This window comes from Jaculus jaculus, chromosome 16 (genome assembly GCF_020740685.1).
Source record: "Jaculus jaculus isolate mJacJac1 chromosome 16, mJacJac1.mat.Y.cur, whole genome shotgun sequence".
In the NCBI taxonomy this organism is placed as follows: domain Eukaryota; kingdom Metazoa; phylum Chordata; class Mammalia; order Rodentia; family Dipodidae; genus Jaculus; species Jaculus jaculus.
The window spans coordinates 37,102,292-37,120,901 of record NC_059117.1 but is presented as its reverse complement, the minus strand read 5'-3'; the positions used below and the strand labels follow the sequence as shown (position 1 = coordinate 37,120,901).

Genomic DNA, 18,610 nt, shown 5'->3' with positions numbered 1-18,610 from the left:
TCCAGAAGCCAAGAGAAAGTGACATTTTTGCCACCACATGCAGGTGGGAAAACAGATGGGATGATTCTTGTTGCATACCTGTGGTCTGAATGTGGCTTGGAGAAGTGTATGGGCTGTTAGAGGCGTGTGACTCATGGTTACGAATAAGAGAACAGCAACAGAGCCACACTGAAGTCTCCATTAAATGGAACATACCAAGGTTGGGCCATCCCAAGAGAAGTGACTGGAAGTTACTATAAATGAGAACAATTCAACACTGGATGAAGTAAGGGCAACAATCACTGATCCTATGACACCAGTGGAAATTAATTACAGAATTTCTGGGTTTCAGAAATCCCTATAGAAGTACAACATTTGAGTCAAGGCTCCTTACATTGATACCAGGCTGCTCCATGCCCTCAGTATCCTGGAAGATGAAAGAGAAACCTTTGAAGGAGAGACATGGTCTAGATACAGAGTTCAAAATTTTAAACCACTAACCTAACGAAATGAGTTAGAGTAAACAGCCATGTTTAATCAGAAAGTTTAGCTCTTTTGCCACCAATTTGAGAAATTGAGTTCCACTAGAAAGGAAGAAGGAAAATCTATTTTTTTGAAAAAAAAAATAAGGTATAGTATGTGACACAAAATTCTCGACTGTAGTTGAAAAACCCAGCTCACCTTTAACATTTTGGAAAATCCAAGTCTTAACAACACAATGTTAACAAGGCAAAAGATCACTTTTAGCATATGCAGTCCCTCAAGAGAAGACATATTGAATCCTTCAGGTTATAATTACTGTGCATTATCTTGTCACAAGAAGTCATCTGCCATCTATGCTAGAGATGGGTACTAACCAGAACAATAGTTACCAATTCACAGGGTTAATTTTTTTTTTAAGCTCTGTGTAACTCTTTTTTTTTTTTTTTTTTTTTTTGAGGGAAATCCAACAGACTGGCCTTTTTTATGTGAAAGAGCGAAACAGAGGGAGGGAACTGACGAGTCAGGACCTCCAGCCACTGTAATTGAACTCTAGATGCATGTATCACCTTATGCACATGTGCAACCTTGAATGCCTGGCTTATGTGGGACACGGAGAGTCAAGCATAGTCCTTAGGCTTTTCAGGCAAGTGCCTTAACCACTAAGCAATCTTTCCATCCCCCATGTAACCACTGATCTAAGTGTAATACTAACATATGTTTTTGTTATCATGAATTAATGGTCATAGAAAAAGCTGTCTTTATTACTTACTAGCTCTCTTCATCCACTAGCAGCTGAAATGTGGGGGGAGGATAGGCCATATCTAGGGAAAATTGTACAATCATTCATGGGTATTTTTATAGAACTCAAGTCTCCCTGGTAAGATTAGATTCTGTAGGGCATTAATGTCTTACTCAAATCCTCCAAAGACAGTGAGAACCAACTATGTTAGAGACAGCTCATAATCTGAGACTCAGAGATGGTGAGTCATTAACATGCTGGGTGCTACAAATGAGAGACAAGTCAGTGTCTGCATCTTTATTGACGTTTTCCTTCCAATTAGATCCTTAAGGACTCCAGATTTCTAAAGGCCAGGTTAATTATGTTCCTCAATTAGCTATAGAAATTCCCTTTTGAATTTTGCTCTAATTATCATTGGAGGGAAAGGACTACAAATTATTGAGTAATTACTATGTGCTAGGTATTTTGAAAATTATTTCATACATTTCCTAATTTTTAACAGTTGTACAAGATTAGTATTATTATTTGATTTTCTGGATATAAAGGTAAGGGAGAAAGACTTAGTCTTGCCATTCATCATCTACTTGTGAGGAATATGTTGAGAATATAATTCTAGAGTACCTATTATTTTCTTTTATCTCATATTTCTTAGGTAGGAGCTATGCTCATGCCTTAACCCTCTTTAAGAAAGTGTTGGAAGTTAATTACTTCATGTAACCTAGGACCTTGGGTTTTAATGCCTACATGAGGATGCTACACAAGACCTTCAGTCCAAGTGAAGTAGGAAAGTGGAACTGAGACTTCAGCATAACTATAGGATACCCAAATAGATATAACAAATAATGAAAGGATGGATTTCAAACAAACAAACAAATCATTCCCACTGGTTCAGTTTGCTATGACTAGGCTGTGCATGGTTAAAAAAAAAAACAAACAAAAAAAAAAAAAAAGAAAACAAACCTCTGCTGAGAACTAAAATCCTCAGTTGTACATTTTATAAGTTTGAGAGTTAGATTGATACTACATTCATCATCCAAGAATCGCCAACCCAGAAGTGGTGGTTTGAATCAAATGCCCCCATATATTCATGTATTCTGAATGCTTGATCCCAGGCTGGTGGCATTTGGGGAGGTAGAGTTTTGCTGGAGGAGGTGTGTTGATGGGAGCAGGCTTAAGGGGTGCTATAGTCAGCCTTACCCTACAGCGAGAGTTTGACTCATTCTCTTGCCGCTGTTTTTCACCTGATGTGGTAGTGGTGATGTCCAGCCTCTGCTCATGCCATGCTCTCACTGCCATTATGGAGCTTCCCCTCATGACTATAGGCCAAGATAAAAACTTACCTCCTGTGGTACTTTGAATGTCCCCCAGTACATAGAGAAGTTTTATTGAAGCTTGTAACTTAGATTTCCAGCTGCCTGGCTGGAGGAAGTGTCACTGTAGTGGGTCCTAGATCCAGTCCTAATGTGTGGGTGTGAGGTGGACCTGGAATTTCAGTCCAAAGTTATGCAAAGTGTCAGAGTTTTGCCTGGACTCCTGAGTGTGCTTGCTTGTGCTAGTAATTGTTGCTTTTCTCTTTCTGCCTGGACCTGTGAAAGGGGGACCAGCTTCTTCTGGTATTATGTACCTTCCCCTTTATCCATAGGCTTCAATAAACCCCATTCTCCATAACTGTGCCTGGTTTGAAAGTCCATTCCAGCGACCTGAGGCTGTCTACTACACCTTCCATAGCTGCTTTTGGTCAGGTGTTTGTCCCAGGAGCATGAACATAACCACAACATGAAATAATGAATCTAAAATGGTCCATGGTTCTTTTGGGACATTAACAAATATAAGTATAACCCCCCAAAAAAGTTCTAGCATTTACATGGAGACAGAAATATAAAAGATGAGTAAAGAGAACAAGATGGAGTGCACAGGAGTCATAGAACTTCAAGGACTTACTGAAGATAAATAAACTAGGAAGGATATTGGAATAAATTATTCAGGATGCAGCATAAATAAACACATGGGAAATAGAGAAAAAGATTAAAAGATTTGGGTACTACAATGAGAAAGCTTATTAAATAGAATTTTAAGAAGTAATGGATAGGGAAAAAAATGTGGGGGCATTTAAAGAGTTCATGGCTATATAAACACATTAAAGATATCAAAAGCAATAAATTCCTTCAAAAATAAATAAAAAGAAATACCATATTTGAACATATCAAGAAATTTTAGACCACCAAGACAAATTCTTAGATACAACAACAAAAGAAAAAATAGAAGATGAGCTAACATGGAAAGGGAAAAATGATGGAACATCAATTTGAATGACTACAGACTTCTCAGATCAGTAATGGAGACATAAAGTTAACAGGATCCCAGTTTCAGTCCATTGAGAAAATAACTGCACATCTATCACCTAAGTGTCATTCAAGAGTCAGGGTGAAATAAAGATATTGTCAGAAAAATTTTAAAGTGAATTATCACTGCAAACTGCTATCTAAAAGCACTACTAGAATATTTGCTTTAGAAAGAAGTAATTTGAGACTGAGAGATGGCTCAGTAAGTAAAATGCTGGCCCTGCAAATATGAGGACCTGAGTCTGGATCCCCAGAACACACACAAAAATTCAGATGCCCACATGTGACCTCAGTGCTGGGGAGGTGGAGACAGAATCTCTAGGGCTCACTGGCTACCTAGTTTATCCAAGTCAATAAGGTGTAATTTCAACAAGAGAGCCTATCTCAAAGAATAAGGTGGATAGTGATAGAGGAATTCACTTACTATAAACCTTTGCCCTCCATATGCACACACATGTGTGCCCACACACACACATGTGCCCACCTACATGCACTCACGCACACCACCACACACATGCAAAATGAAAGAAGGAGTTTGAATCCAGGAAGAAGGAATTCACTGAAAGAATAGTGAATTAAGAAATTGGTGAACATCACATATAAACATATAAATCAAACAAGCATTGACTATAAATATATATTTAAAAAACGGAAATATTAACTAACTGAGATGGATAATCATAATGTCCAGAGAGAGTCATGGGAATATTCAATGTTCTAATGTACTCATTTTTTTCAAAAGAAAAAAATATATGTTACTAGAGGAAAGAAGAAAACTAGATTTATTCAATAAAAAAAGAAAAGAAGCTATAGTAATTAAATAGTAAATTAAAGGATGGTAAACTGAAAAAATACTAAAAAGATAATAGGGTAGAAAATTCTTTTTCTATAGTTGTAATAAATATGTCTAAACTTTCTACTTCAAAGTACGTTTTATCTACATTTATAAAGTAGCTAAACTGTGTCAAAACAGGTATAACTGGAGCACAATGGCCCATGAAAGTTGAAGGTAAGTGAATGAAGTAGGTACATAGCACTTTTAAAATGCTGACATAGCTGTATTAGTTTTAGGCACACTAAATTTTTAGGCAAAGCTCAGTTTTTGTGGACGAGGGAGACTGACTTGTAATGAAAAAAATCATGCCAGGATTTTGTAAAATCAAAGCTGCAATCATACCAGTTCTCTGCTACCTCCCTTTATGATCCCAATGATGATGTAAGACAGAGATTTAAAATCCTTATAGGTAAAATACTGTGGCACAAAGAACAAGGATATGCAGACAGATGGCCTACGTTGGCAATTTCAGCTCCAGCACTGACTAGCAGTGTTGTCTCACTTCACCTCTGCATCTCAGTTTCACCAGCTTTAAAATATATCCAGCAATATCTATCCCTTATGGTTTGAGTGAAGATTAAAAGAAAGTAAATTAAGGATTAACTATTATAATTTTTCAACAAACATTAGTTCCCTCATACCTTATTTATTCCAAGTAGAAATCCACAAAACTTTCTTATAACTTCGGACAGCAAACTTCTATTTAGGATTTCAAGCTGAAATGGGTTTTCTTATAAAGAGTTAATTATCCATGAAATTAAATATGCATTCACAGACCCAATGAACTTATGTTAGAATATGAAAGTGGCTAGTCTAGAAATTCAAAACATTCTTAATATCTCCATAGCTGATGTTTATCCACCATGGGAATATTTTCAATTATCTTTTTTACAATTATCTAAAGAGAAGAGTGTGCAGCGAGGTCAATTGGAAAAATAACACGTGGGTAACATCTGTATTCAGGTGTCGACACTGGCTGCTGGAAAAGGCATTCACATGGAAGGATCTTGACATACCAACCATCCTCCCCTTAAAAAGATTACAAGTGGTGGCTTGATCCCCGAATGGAGGCACCAACTATCCCAGTTGCTTGAAACTTAGGGGTTTTCTCAGAGGCTAGACTTCTGGGGCTAACACCAGGACAGTCTGGGAAAACTGTGAGGTTGGTCATCCCCACAGGCCAACACCCGGGAACTGGCATGCCTGCACCAGCCATGCCTTCAGAAGCATTTGTGAGAACCCAGCTCTCACTAGTGCCAGAGCTTCTCCTGCTGCAGTGCTGGGGTCACACCTAAGCTCCGGTGTCTGCCTGGGCTTCCCCCGCAAAGTGGCTGTGGTGCCTGTCAGACGGAGAAGAGAAACATTTCCCCAATCACACTTTGCCACTTATACCCCTGGGCCCGCACAAGCACGTTTTGTAAAAGCACGACACTTGATCTTTGAGGGCTTACTCTCCTCACTTGCTTCCCAGAAGGAATTCCTCATCTGGGACAGGAAAAATAAGAGAGGATCAAATACAGTCTGGCCCTTCCTGTCTCATCCTTCTTCATCGCATTAGACAATAGGAGCTGAGATGAGGTGACCCACCATTACCTCCCTTAGAAGCAAATTCAAGCTTCCAAATTGAGTAGCTTCATAGTTTGTTTCTAGGCATCAATGTTATATCTTGATACTTCCCAACTTACAGAGCCCTGACATTTGCCACTCAATTTACATGGCATTTCCCACTCCTCACACACTAGTACAAATGGCTTCAGCCTCCTCTTTCCCCCATTGCCTTGGCTTTATGCTTCTATTTTTTTTAAAAAATGACCACTATCTGTCTTGTGGAATTGTCCCTTAAGAGTGTATCTATCACCTTCATAAGTTGCTAGGTCTTTAATAGCAGTAAGTCTGTCTCCCTCACATTCATTTCACCCTTAGAACTTGGAAGTACTTGTCACAGAAAGAATATTGAGGGAATATTTCCAGAATTGATAACATCCATGTGATTCTAGAAACTCACTAGAGATCAGCAGGCCATTTTAATGTGGAAAATAATCAAGTCTATTTAGAAGAAGACTATATATTGTGCCAACATTGTTTATTGTTGTATTAAATTACTTAGACCTACTCATTTTTGGGTATTTCTGGTTTGAAAAGACTTGGCAGTGATAGAAAGGATGTGCACATTGGAATAAGTAAGATTCCAATTATTTCAGGCAACCTTTAATTGAAAAATCATTTGAATGACTGTTCCCTCATAAATGACCTGTGCAAGGTTGTTAGCCAAGCACTGCATGCCCTGTGGCTTCACTGTGATCATTCCTTGTTGTGGTGGTTTGAATGTAAAATGTCCCTCATAGCCTCAGTGTTTGTGATTAAGCCTCATGCTTTGTTCTCGGTAGAGAATTTGAGAGGGGGAGCCTTGCTGAAGAAGGTGTGTCACTGGGAGCTGACCTTGACATTTATCAGTCCAGCCCCACTGGGTGCTCAGGATGTCACTATTGGTGCTTCTTGCCTGCTGATGAGGAAATGTGATGCCCAGTTATCTGCTCCTGTTATGTTTCCCCACACCGCTCCTCCACCACCATGGTGAGACTTCCCCTCAAAACTATAACCTAAAGTAAACCCTCTCCTTCCATAAGCTGCTTCTGGTCATGTGGTTTGTCCTAGCAAAAAGAAGGTGACAGCAACACTCGTCTTCACTGTCAGTTCCAGACTGAGCTCTCTGTCGCTGAGTATCTACTCCATCAGGCAACGAGGTCGATGTCAATGCGCAGCTCTTTGTTCCCATCATGCACAGCATTTCAATTCTGCAGCATGAGAATGAGTTTAACTTGATAGCTATTGCTTAAGCACAAAAAATGAGCCCAGATGACACATAAGATTAATTACATGTTATTCCATTTCAATTTTAAGAGAAAAGGTTCCTGTACGACTTCACTCTATGCTAATTGTTCTAATAGGAAGAAGAAAAGGCAATAATTTTAGTTGTGACAATATCATAATCCTCCTACCTAGAACCACCATAAAAGAACATGACATGAAAATGCTTCATTCAAAATACTGGTTTCTTTTGTATGACAGAAATGCAGGATGTTTTGTTCTGGTGGCATTGTAGCTGAGGCCAGTGATGGGCATGGAAAACAGAGCCATTTTCTAATGCATACATGGGAATAGGTAATCATATATCTTTAATGCTTGTGCATCAAGAAGAAAGAAGATGGATAATTAGCTGTCACCAAGTCACATTCCGACCATCGGTGGTCCTATGGAAGCCACACAGAGTTGCAGTTAGTTCAAGTACACCTGCCATCTTGACTTCACCTACAAAGTTCTGCACTAAGGGATGGAGGCCCCAGGCCAGCGCTGATTGTTCTTTGTCTTTTAATCTGTCCTTCTGTTTTGATCCAAGGCAGGGGAAAGAAAAAGGAAGTTACTATGGCACCTAACATTTTTCAAAATAAATAGTGAGTTCTTTCCTTCCTGTATTAGGGAGTAGGCAACCCTACATTTGACTCCTTATGCTTGCTTGCCACTTTATTCCACACTTGTTAACTGACCCTATAGGCACAAATCTTTTAGGAAACAGCAAAGACTATCTTGGCAAGTGAGAAGTTACTCCATCCCATACCTCTAGCACTTCCATCTTTATTTCCAGTGATGCACTGTATTCCCCCTCTCTCACTAGATGGCAAGTTCTCTGTTAGGATCCTATTGTGACTATTACTGACCTTAGTATCCCTACAGCTGAGTACCATGTCCATCACATACTAGGTGCTCAAAAGTGTTAAGTAAATGAATGAATTAATAAGTTTTTTCATTCTTGGACCTATCTTACCAATCTAACTTCTGACCACTCTGTAGATAATCATCAGGTAGAACTCTGAATATTCCCCTCATAAACCAGTCCTGATAGAACCCAGCTGGGCACCACACCAATGTAAATTCACATTTACATTCTTTAATAAGCCTTTTACAAGCATGTCTGCCCAGTTAATTTAATTATTTGTTATTTATCTAATTGAAATGTACCCAAGTCATGTTCTCTTCTGGATCATAGAAGACCTGGTCTAAACTTCCTGACTCTGAAAGACATCATCAAGCGGGATGAAGCTTGCAAGAAGAGTCATTGTTTTGCCCCACTAACTTAAATGAGGCAGGACAAGTCACATTCCTCAGGCCCCAGTTGCCCTGTTGATAACAAATGATAGGAAAATTATCTGTTCTACTGGATTATGAGCACTGTAAGGATCAAAATAAAAGCATGATGCCATTCTCAAAAACAAACTTACACACAATTCATACCTTAGAGAACATAGAGGCACAAGCTAGAATCAGAAGAGTGCTTAATAAATGCTGATCAATTTACTTGGTAATGACTGCTGTTCACAGGTATCTCACTAATACAAGTTGAATTGTTCTTAGGGTAACTGTGATGAATATTACTTAGTTTTACAGTGACAAGTAGATGACCCAGTGGTGTTAAGCCTTCTCCAAGGATGTTCAGCAGACTGAGAATTCTTGAGAAAACAATATGAATCTCTTGGAATGTAGTTTTCAACTGCTTATATTTAAAGATTGATATGATCCAACTCATCAAAAACTTTATACCTACCCACCCCCTTCTACCACTTATTTGTAATATAACTTGACAATTAATCCTACCATAGTCTTATAGACTTATGTGGAAATTTAGGCAGGAATTATTATCTTTGTCTCATGAGTGAGAACTCAGGAGTTCTATGAATTTGAAGCTCAAAGAGTTTGACAGTCCCTGGGTCAGGCCCATAGAGATTATAAAGGGTTCCAATGGCTGGAGAGATGGCTTAGCAATTAAGGCACCTGCCTGCAAAGCTTATAACTCATGTTCAAATTTCCAGGTCCCACGTAAACCAGATGCACAGTGACGCAAGTGCGCAATGTTGCACATGTGCACAGGGGCACATGCATCTAGAGTTCGTTTGCAGTGGCTAAAGATCCTGGCACCATTCTTTCCTCCCTCCCTTTCTCTCTTCCTATTAAAAAAGTTTCCATTCTCTTCCTATAAGAAGAATAAAGAGACTGTGAGATAAGAGGAAATATCTGTGTGGTGGGGGTTGTTTCCAAGCATTTAGGGTTTGGGGGAATAAGAGGCTGAAATTTTCACTTATAGTGAAATTCCTGGATTACCTTTCAATGGATCATATATATCACTCCTATTTCCCCACCACTTATAATTAGAGCTTTCTAGCTAGTGATGAATGCTCAGTATAACTACAATGTCAGATGGATCACTGAGTCAAACTTCTTTGCATAATGCTACTTCAATAAGCAAAATCTCCAAACATAGTAGGTTAATACAGAAGTTACATTGTATTATAATAGTTATTTAACCTTTAAATATATTGTATGTGTATGTGCATGTTTATCTGTGTGGGTACACATGTATGCACATATGTTTGGAGACCAGAGAACCTCCAGTGTTGTTCCTTAGGAATACCATCTACCTTTTTCAGACAGTGTCTCCCATTAGCCTGGAGCTCACCAACTGGCTAGATGGGCACCCTAGGAGTCCTTATGTCTCCACCTTTCCTGGGCTAAGATTACAAATGAGTACTAACACACCCATCATTTTACATGGACTCTGGGAATCCAACTCTGGTTCCTATGACTGTGTCACAAGACCTTTACTAATTTAACTATCTCCCAGCCCCTATCATTAAAGATTAAAAAAAACTTCCTTATACAACAGCATTTAGTTAAAGAAACAAAAATAAGGGGAATCTTTGGGAAATCATGGAATAATTCTCATCAAAGGGATTTATACTTTTTAGCATCAGATTCCACTGGCTGAGGAAACTATTTATATACAGAAAATATGCCTTATATTTGCTAGGTCATAATTGACAGTCATGGGCCACATATGCTTCAGTTAATTATGAACCACACACAGATAGTGGTCCTATAGAGCCACTCTTGATACCTAGTGACATCATAGTCATTTGTTTTTATAAATTCAGTCTATAATGTTGGGACAATGACAAAGTCACCTAAAGACTCATTTGTCTCAGTTACTAGGCAGCACATAACTACATATTGTTCTCTTTGGGTTTTTGCAAGAAATTTAAATGTAACAGATAAAAATATTTATGCACTTTTTCACAATGTAGTGCAAAGTGCCAATATGGGATGGAACTTATTTTCTTTGATTCAGTGTACATGTAAAAATTGGATAACATTAATTTTGAACAGCTCTTGCAAACCACTGAAAGAAGTTGAATAACTTTTAGCTAAGCTAATTAATTTGCCCCATGTTGTGCAAAAGTGTGATCATCTGGGCTAGTGTGGTCTTTGACTCAGAAGAATTACATAAATTCACAGATAGATCTCAGTTGTTTGATGTGGTAGCCATCAGCAACATGTGGTTTACTCAAAGGAATTAAACTATATAAAACATAAAACTCAGTTTCTTATTTGCACTACGCATATAAGTTGCTCAAAAGCCATATGTAGCTGGTAACTGCTATCTGTAAGGACTGGACATATTGATGAAGGACTATGAGATAGAAGCTCCCTCAACTAACAACATAGATTAACAAGGATTCCATGTGAATGCTAGGGCAGAAAAACTTTCACAATTGAGAGTTTTCTGATCATTATGTTCATGTATGTTACAAACACACACACACACACACACACACACACGCACGCACACGCACACACACACCTTGGTCATCACAGATATTCAGAACTTTATCCTGCATAGCCATTGCTTTAATATTTGTGAAACAAACCCCAAGCTTGTTACTCCAAGGCAATTGTCATTTAGTGAATAATTTAATCTTTCCTATTGTGATAATATACTGCTCATTAAAGAGAATACAATTTTGAATGCATGATACTTTATTTAGACACACATATATACAAGGACAGCAAAGGGAAATGGTGTAGAATTCAGCATGGCAGCCACATGCGTTGGTAGGACAGGCAGAGTAATTTTACAGGATGAGATGAGACATGGGTTGAACAGAGGAAAAGGCTGGTGAGGAAGTGTCATTTCCCATCACCACATGGAAGGGTCCTCGAGCCTGTAAAACATAAGCAAAGCACATAGTGAAGCTGCCCAATTTCCAGGGACTCTTTCAGGATGAGACATTCAGTTCTGAGTGGCAAGAGGATCAGAGATCAGAAACTGTTGCAGATCTTCCTGTGGGCATCTACTTATGAGACCATGTAGAATAGTAGGGTATGAGGCAGCTGCATAATGTGCAAAGATCCACATGAGTGGCTTTCACTCATGGGAACTAGAGTCTGAGGCAATCTCTGAGGGAGTACTTAAAAGGCTCTGTACATATCAAAGGAGTTAGCCAAGGAACTCCACAATCTTTCTGAAGATCAAAACTACAGGAATCACATGAAACTCTAACAAGAAAGTTAGTGTTATTCAACTCTGAATATACTTCTGTTGTTTCCCACCAAGCCTTTTTATGTAGTAAGATGTTATTTATTAGACTATAAAGAGCCCTATTTAATAAAAAGGCACTCATAGACAGCTTCAAGGCTATCAACTTTTGTCTCCTTCTAATTGCACATGATTGTGTCTGTCAATCAGAATGCAATTAACTTTATTTCATGTGCTAACTATGCTATTTTAGGCTACAAAACAAAGCCAGTATTAGAGTTCTAAATAAGTCTGAGTCATTATTTTCTAAATCCTATGTATATGCAGCCTACCCTAAATTTTTGCTGTGTAAATATGTGCATAAGAACGAAGCACAAAAGGTACTTATTGCTTAGTATTGAAAACAAAGCTTTTGGATTTCCCACCCATTTTCTTGTACTTGATGTTTAAATCTTGCCTGGTGTCTCTAGAGAAAGAAGCACTGGAGTTTTATTTCAGTTTAAATCAGCATTTACTTCAGATAAACCTACCAGCTCTTCACTGGGGCCCTTCACTCTGGCAGTTCACTTCACAAAGGAACTGAGGAGGGTGGATTGCCCACGCATCCTCTAGGGGGAAACTCTAGGAAATAACACTCATTGAGCAAGTGTGCTAGTGACCTCTTCTGGGGAACGTGGTTCTTGATGTTATGGAACTCCGGGTCTCAGGCAGGCAGCCAGCTACTGTGGGCTGAGAGGACCCCAGTAAGGACCCCCGTAAGAACTGGGGTAGGGACAGGAGCTAAGAACAACATAGCCAAGGTTGGGAGTTAGGAGGACAAGGCAGATTCACTTTTTTCAGCAATATTCTTTCCTTGCTCTAGCCCAATGGTCAGCCCCTGGGTTTTTGGTGGACATCTGAAGTCATATCCCTATTCCAAGAAAATTCTGAGGCTGCAGATAAGTGCCCAAGGGTAACACAACTTTCAACAGTCACTCATTGACAAGACTAAATCACTACATTGAACTAATATGTCAACAGGAGCCCTTTATTTACATAGAGCTCTGGGTAAAAGCAGCAAAGCTAGAGTCAAATGCATGAGGGACATGTTCTAGGACATCTGGAGTTGTCACCTAGTGTACAAAAAATAAAGACAGTCCAGCCTAAATGGAGTGATTGGTCAGTTTGATTTAAATTTAAGGCTCACTCTATGTTTCTGCAATTCTAAAAAATGATATACATTCTATACAGAATAGTTTCTGAGCTAAAAGTCATTTACATTGAGTTTTCAAAGAGAAAGGAAGCAATATACATTGGAAAATGCTACCTACAGCAAATCAGAGATTTGCAGAGTGTATATGAAAACCAAGGTCCTACTTGCCTGATTTTCTATCTCCACTGGTGCTGCAGACTCCCTCTCTTAGATGCCTCCCTCCCAATGCACTCACCAGCTCTCTGTGAGGCCCCTCCCCTGGTACCTTGGACACTACAGCAATACCACCCATCCCAAGCCTTGTCATACCTGGTTCTGGGGCCATTTTCTGTGCTTTCTCTCAGTAAGAGGTCTGAAATAAGTGTCTCCGGGCTAGATCTCTTGCCATATCTGCAAAAGAAAAGTGAAAAGTGTATAGAGAAAACCTGGAATAGCCAAGAATCCTTTATGAGAAAAGGAGATAGACTTCCATTAACTGAGAAGTTGCTGTGAATTGCTCATCTACTGGCAAATTGAGGACTGTGAAGTGTAACATCATTGCAAACAATATCATAAACATGACTTTATTATATATAGTTGTGCTTAAGTACTTAATAAATAATTGAGACAATTATTGAAACCTAACCCAAATTCCTAGACAATTCTTGCCCTTTTATACTATACCAGTAATATGTAAACATACTTTTATAATAAGGTGATGAGAAATTAAAAACACTGAAGAATAATTTCAAATGTTTCCATAATTAGTTACTTGATTGGCTATAGTTCTGATAATCCACAGCAGCTGAAATCTTAACAAGGAGATGAGATGATGTTCTAGAAACAGTAAAAAGAAAAAAAAGCAGCGTAATGATGGTGGAGACCCACCTGCATCTTTGTATCTATTTTCTCATTTGTAAAAATAAAACCACAAGTCTTGCTTAAACCAGAATCTTTGTGATAATATAATGTGCAACAATGTTATGAAACTGACAATGTGGTATGATATGCTAATGCAAGTGCCGTGGTCGAAATGCATCAGTTCTTAGAGCTACCAACAGATCCTTGGTCACCAAAGGCACCGAAGGTAAAAAGACTTCTTGGAAACTGATTTTCACCAAGCACATAATAGAATCCTACTGCTCATATAAATGGTTTTAATAATTGCCCCCCCTTCTACAGCAGGAAGTGATAGGGCAATATAAAAACGAGAGGCTACATTTACATCTAGTAAATGTATAGCGGGTAGTATAGGGTACCAACTACAGGCACTGCTAGCGCATTTAACAAATCTATACCAAATGACATCATTTTCCCCTTTCTCAGAAAAGGCTTTTGGGTACCTGCAGCTACTTTGTTTCTAAATGGAAACTTAGTCTGACATGGATGGATTAAATAATAGCTACAACAGCTGAACAAAGCTGACTGAAGGTTGCTCTAAGTGTCCATCAAGCACAACTAAATTCAAATGCTTTGGAAAGACTTCCCGTTATTGCTCCTGTGCTGAGACCCAAGGGGAACAGAGGGAAACCAACACTCTCTGCCCCCCTCAAGCCCCCCAACTGCCTCTCCACCATTGATAAGAGTTCCTCCGAGATTTTCAGCAGTTGTGCCACCAGACCGCAGGCTTATGCTCACTCTGTCCTTTAGTTGACTTTGCTAGTCTGCAAACTCTAAGGCAACCTTAATTTGTTCACTTTCGCCAGGCTCCACTGAGCAAAAGAACTGGCAACTGTATTCTCCAATTTCTCAGTCTACTAGAGGAGCAGTGGTATTTGCATAGGCACAGACTGGCACACAGAACAGCAAGCCTGATTGCACTTCCTTCTCTAATTAATCCTGGATTATCCTTCTTCTCCGTAGTGCTTGGACTCACAAAGACTGAGTCTCTAGGACAAAGAGTCTCAAACCCACCAAAGGAGCTTTAAAAGCACTAGAAAGTGGAAGCCAATTCCAGTGAGTTTTCCAAGCTCCCCAGGTTATCCTGATACACAGTCAGAATGGAGAAACATTAACCTAGGGCTGAGTTTCTCAACTTTGACAACACTGATATTTGAGGCTACAGACTCTGTTGCAGGGGGCTGTGCTAGGTTTTCTGGAATGTTCAACAGCAACCCTGTCCTCTATACACTAGATGCCAGTAGCAATCACATCCGGTTGTCACTATGAAAAAATGTCTCCAGTTCTGGGAAGTATAAAATCACACCAGATGGGAATCACTGATCTAAGGATCTAGAGAATCAAGATGAAATAGAGCCATAACTTAAGATAAACCCCACAGCTTTCAGAAGCAATCAGCCCACAGCACACATAGCACCAGAAATACAGCTAGGTAGAGAAAGGGAGAGAATTATTTCAGATGACCACATATGCTGAATTAAAACATAGACACAAATCACACTGTTATTTTCAAAGGCACATACTTCACTTGAGTGGGCATCTTTGGTGGGAAGTCAATGCATGCCTAATTGTTTCTGAGGAGTTTATTATGAAGATGAGATGGGAAACTGCCGTAGAGACCAACTCATTCCCATTGAACATGAATATTTTCCTGTGACATCCAAGTCCTTTCCCTTATTTTTTAGTCAAAGGTATTGGAAATCACATTGAATGTTGATGGTGGTAACCACATTCAATAAAACTCAATAAGGGTCTTTGATTACAACCCCCCAAGAAAGGTTTCTTCTGAAATGAACTGAATTTTATGATCTGTAATGCAGAGATAATTATGCTCACTTCAAGGATTTGAAGTAAAGGCTAAAATCATTTTGAAGCTTTAAAACTTGATACAATGGCCAAATATTCATCTATAAAAATGGGTTCTGCTATATGTTATGTTATAACTAAATAACAGGTTTTCAAATAATGTACACATATGACATGAAAGTGGAATGGAGGCTATTCGGGGTGTAAGGGGACCAGAGGTGGGTATTAGGGACTGGAGAGAAGAGGGGGAGATCAGCCAAAACCAAATTTGTTTGAAAATATCATAATGAAACCTAATATGTATGTTTGTAATTTGTATGCTAATAGAAATGTTACTTATATTTTTTCAAAAAAAATCAATATAGTACTATTTTATTTGTGTGGGCTTTTTTTACCCCTCTGAGCCATGGAATACATAAGTGAAAATTTGAAGCCATGAACTTTCTGTTAGGATTAAAACGATTATTACTTATTGCTGGTTGAAATGACCAGATCTCAAGAGAAGATGGGCCAGTATTACTTGACTCTATGAGAACCTTTACATAAAACTTTTCAGAATGTCATATACCTTTATGGTAAAATGAAAAGAAACCACTTTTGAAGTACAAGTTCTTCCCTCATCTGCACCCCTTCCTGCCGTTTCCTGACTTGTAAATATTAAAAAATGGTTTAACCAGCCAGGCCACAACACTTTAAAACACACACCTGAAATATGTCAAGTTACTTAAATGTGTAATCGTACAAAGGGCTTGTCTGTTAAAGCTTTTTAAGGTTATTTGATCACAGCAATTTAAATTTAATGTTAAATAACTTAGAACTTAGAGATGCACCAGTTTTGGAAACAAATTTTAAACCCAACGTCATGAAATAGATTTGGTTTTCTGCTTAATGTTTGATACTGAGAGCATAAACAGCGTTTCATTTGAACTTGATGGTCCTTCATGATCAGCCTTACCATTCCTCAGGCCACCAAGTAGACACTAGCTTTTCAGAACTCACCTGCTATTTACATGGGGCAAGGTCTGCTCTATTTACTTCAATTAGTTTCCATGCTAATCTGGAGTTTTCCAGTATGGGGGCGGAGACTGTACAGAAGAAAAGAAACCTCTCTCTGTGTTCGTTTTTTCCTGAATACTGTCATCAATTGACCCTGGTCAGGTTCAAAGGACTTTCTCGCCTCTTTGGCAACCCTACTGTTTCCTTGATTCTCTTTGATTAGTTGGGTGGCTTTTCAGTTTTCTCTGGAAATTGGCGCTCCCTACATCATTTGTCAGACACACCCTTGCGCTTTTAGACACTTCCCCAAGGAGAAAAAAGGAAAATAAAAATGGGTGTGGGGGTTGGAATTACCAGATACACAGTACACAGCCTAGGAGGATTTGTGTCCAGGGATGGGGACTTGGTGACTGTGTCAGTAGTGACAAAAGGTGTGAACTCAGTTTGCAGTAGCATCCCACACTAACTACAGCGGAGTTTGTGCATGGGAAGAAAAAAGGAAAGGACCTCACTGTCCCGGGTCCAGGGGATCCGCAGGTGAGCAGGCAGATGCCACCCACCTCTGCCGGGTGATGAGGTTGATGTAGTGTCGCAGCGCGGAGTAGTATCTGGCCATGTCCTCTGCGGGCGCGTCCTCTCCCGGGTTGTCCGGCTTGGAGGGGTAAGCCTCGGCCAGCGCGCCCAAGCACACGAGCAGGGACAGGGCGAGGGTCAGGCCCGACAGCCCCATTGTCTTGCTACCGGGCATCTGCGGACATAGAAACATCAGTGATACCAAGGACGCCCCGCCCGCGCCTCCATCCCTGCTGCCGCCCTCCACCCTCCAAAATGCTCCCCTCTCAGCCCCCAGGGAGAAGTGAGGTTCAGCTGGCGCCGCTCCTGCTCGGCCTGCGTGAGCCCACACGCGCGCCAGCCCTACTTCTCCGCTTTTTCTAGAACTGCAGGGAACTTCGTGCCAAGTTGCAAGGTCCCTGAGCCAGAAGGTGAGAGGCGAGGGCGGGCCACCCCGCCAATCTAGACACTTTTCAAACAGTTATTGGAAGTTCTCCCCCTCTGGCTTAGAGAATGATCACTTTCCTCTCTCTTCCCCAAGCTCTTTTGGGAGGCCAGAACTTTCTTCTCAGTCACTGTTGGTGGCAGCACGGTGATGGTTGAGGTCCCCTGGGAGTGACCAGAGACAGAAACAGGGCGAGGTAACCTCTCTCTGTGCCAGTGTCTCCATTCGGATCTAAAGGCCCCGGGATTCCTCATTCGGGATCCTCGGGAAACCTCCCTCCCGCGCACTCAATCCGGATCCCTGGCTGTGACCTCCGGGTCGCCTTCTGCCCCAAGTTGAGATCCCACGGTCTTCCTCCGTATCCTCTTCAAGAGGACAGGCGGACTAGGAGGGGTCCGAGAAGAAGGGTGGATGGGTCATCTGGGTACCAGAAGGGGCAAGGAGAAGGGCAGGGTGTGGACCTGGGCCAGCGGGCGCGCAAAGGCTGGGGAGCGGGTGGCGACCCTGCAGAGCTCCGCGCAGAGTGGCAGGACCCCCCGGAGCAAGTTCACCCGCGTCCCCTTGGCTCCCGTCCCTCCTCCCCGACGGGTCCCCGCACTCACGGCGGCTCAGGCTGCGCGGCGGGTGCGGTGCGGCGGGGCGCGTCTCTCCGCAGGCTGAGAGCGGACGGCTGGGGTGCGGAAAGCGGGTCGCAACCGGGCTTTTATGGAGTCCCTTCGCCGCGGCAGGAGGGGCCTCGGGCAGTCACGCTCGGGTGACTCCCACCCACCACTTCCCGCCCCCGAGCGACGGGGGAGGGGCCGGAGCTTGGGCTTCGAGAGCCACTCACCGTGCCGGCTCTCCCCGTCTGGGGCTGCGCGGCGAGAGGGGACCCATGGACAACAGGAGCGGAGCAGCGCGACCCAAGGGTCCTGGGCACCCTCAGAGCTTCAGTGCGAGCGACACACACTGTCCTTCCTCCCCGTCCAGTCCTGCCAGAGACAGACAGCCCGGATC

At 41.0% G+C, this 18,610-nt stretch overlaps 1 protein-coding gene across 1 annotated transcript; it reads right to left on the bottom strand.

The window, feature by feature from the left end:
• Positions 1-11,227: 11,227 nt before the first annotated feature.
• On the bottom strand, positions 11,228-18,361 carry Npy (neuropeptide Y). Its single transcript, XM_004652807.2, has 4 exons — positions 18,217-18,361; positions 17,178-17,365; positions 13,246-13,326; positions 11,228-11,430 (listed from the first exon to the last, which is right to left on the bottom strand). Exons 2-4 carry the CDS (start codon positions 17,363-17,365, stop codon positions 11,406-11,408), a joined length of 294 nt encoding a protein of 97 aa, XP_004652864.1. The 5' UTR covers positions 18,217-18,361; the 3' UTR covers positions 11,228-11,405.
• Between the last annotated feature and the right edge of the window lie 249 nt (positions 18,362-18,610).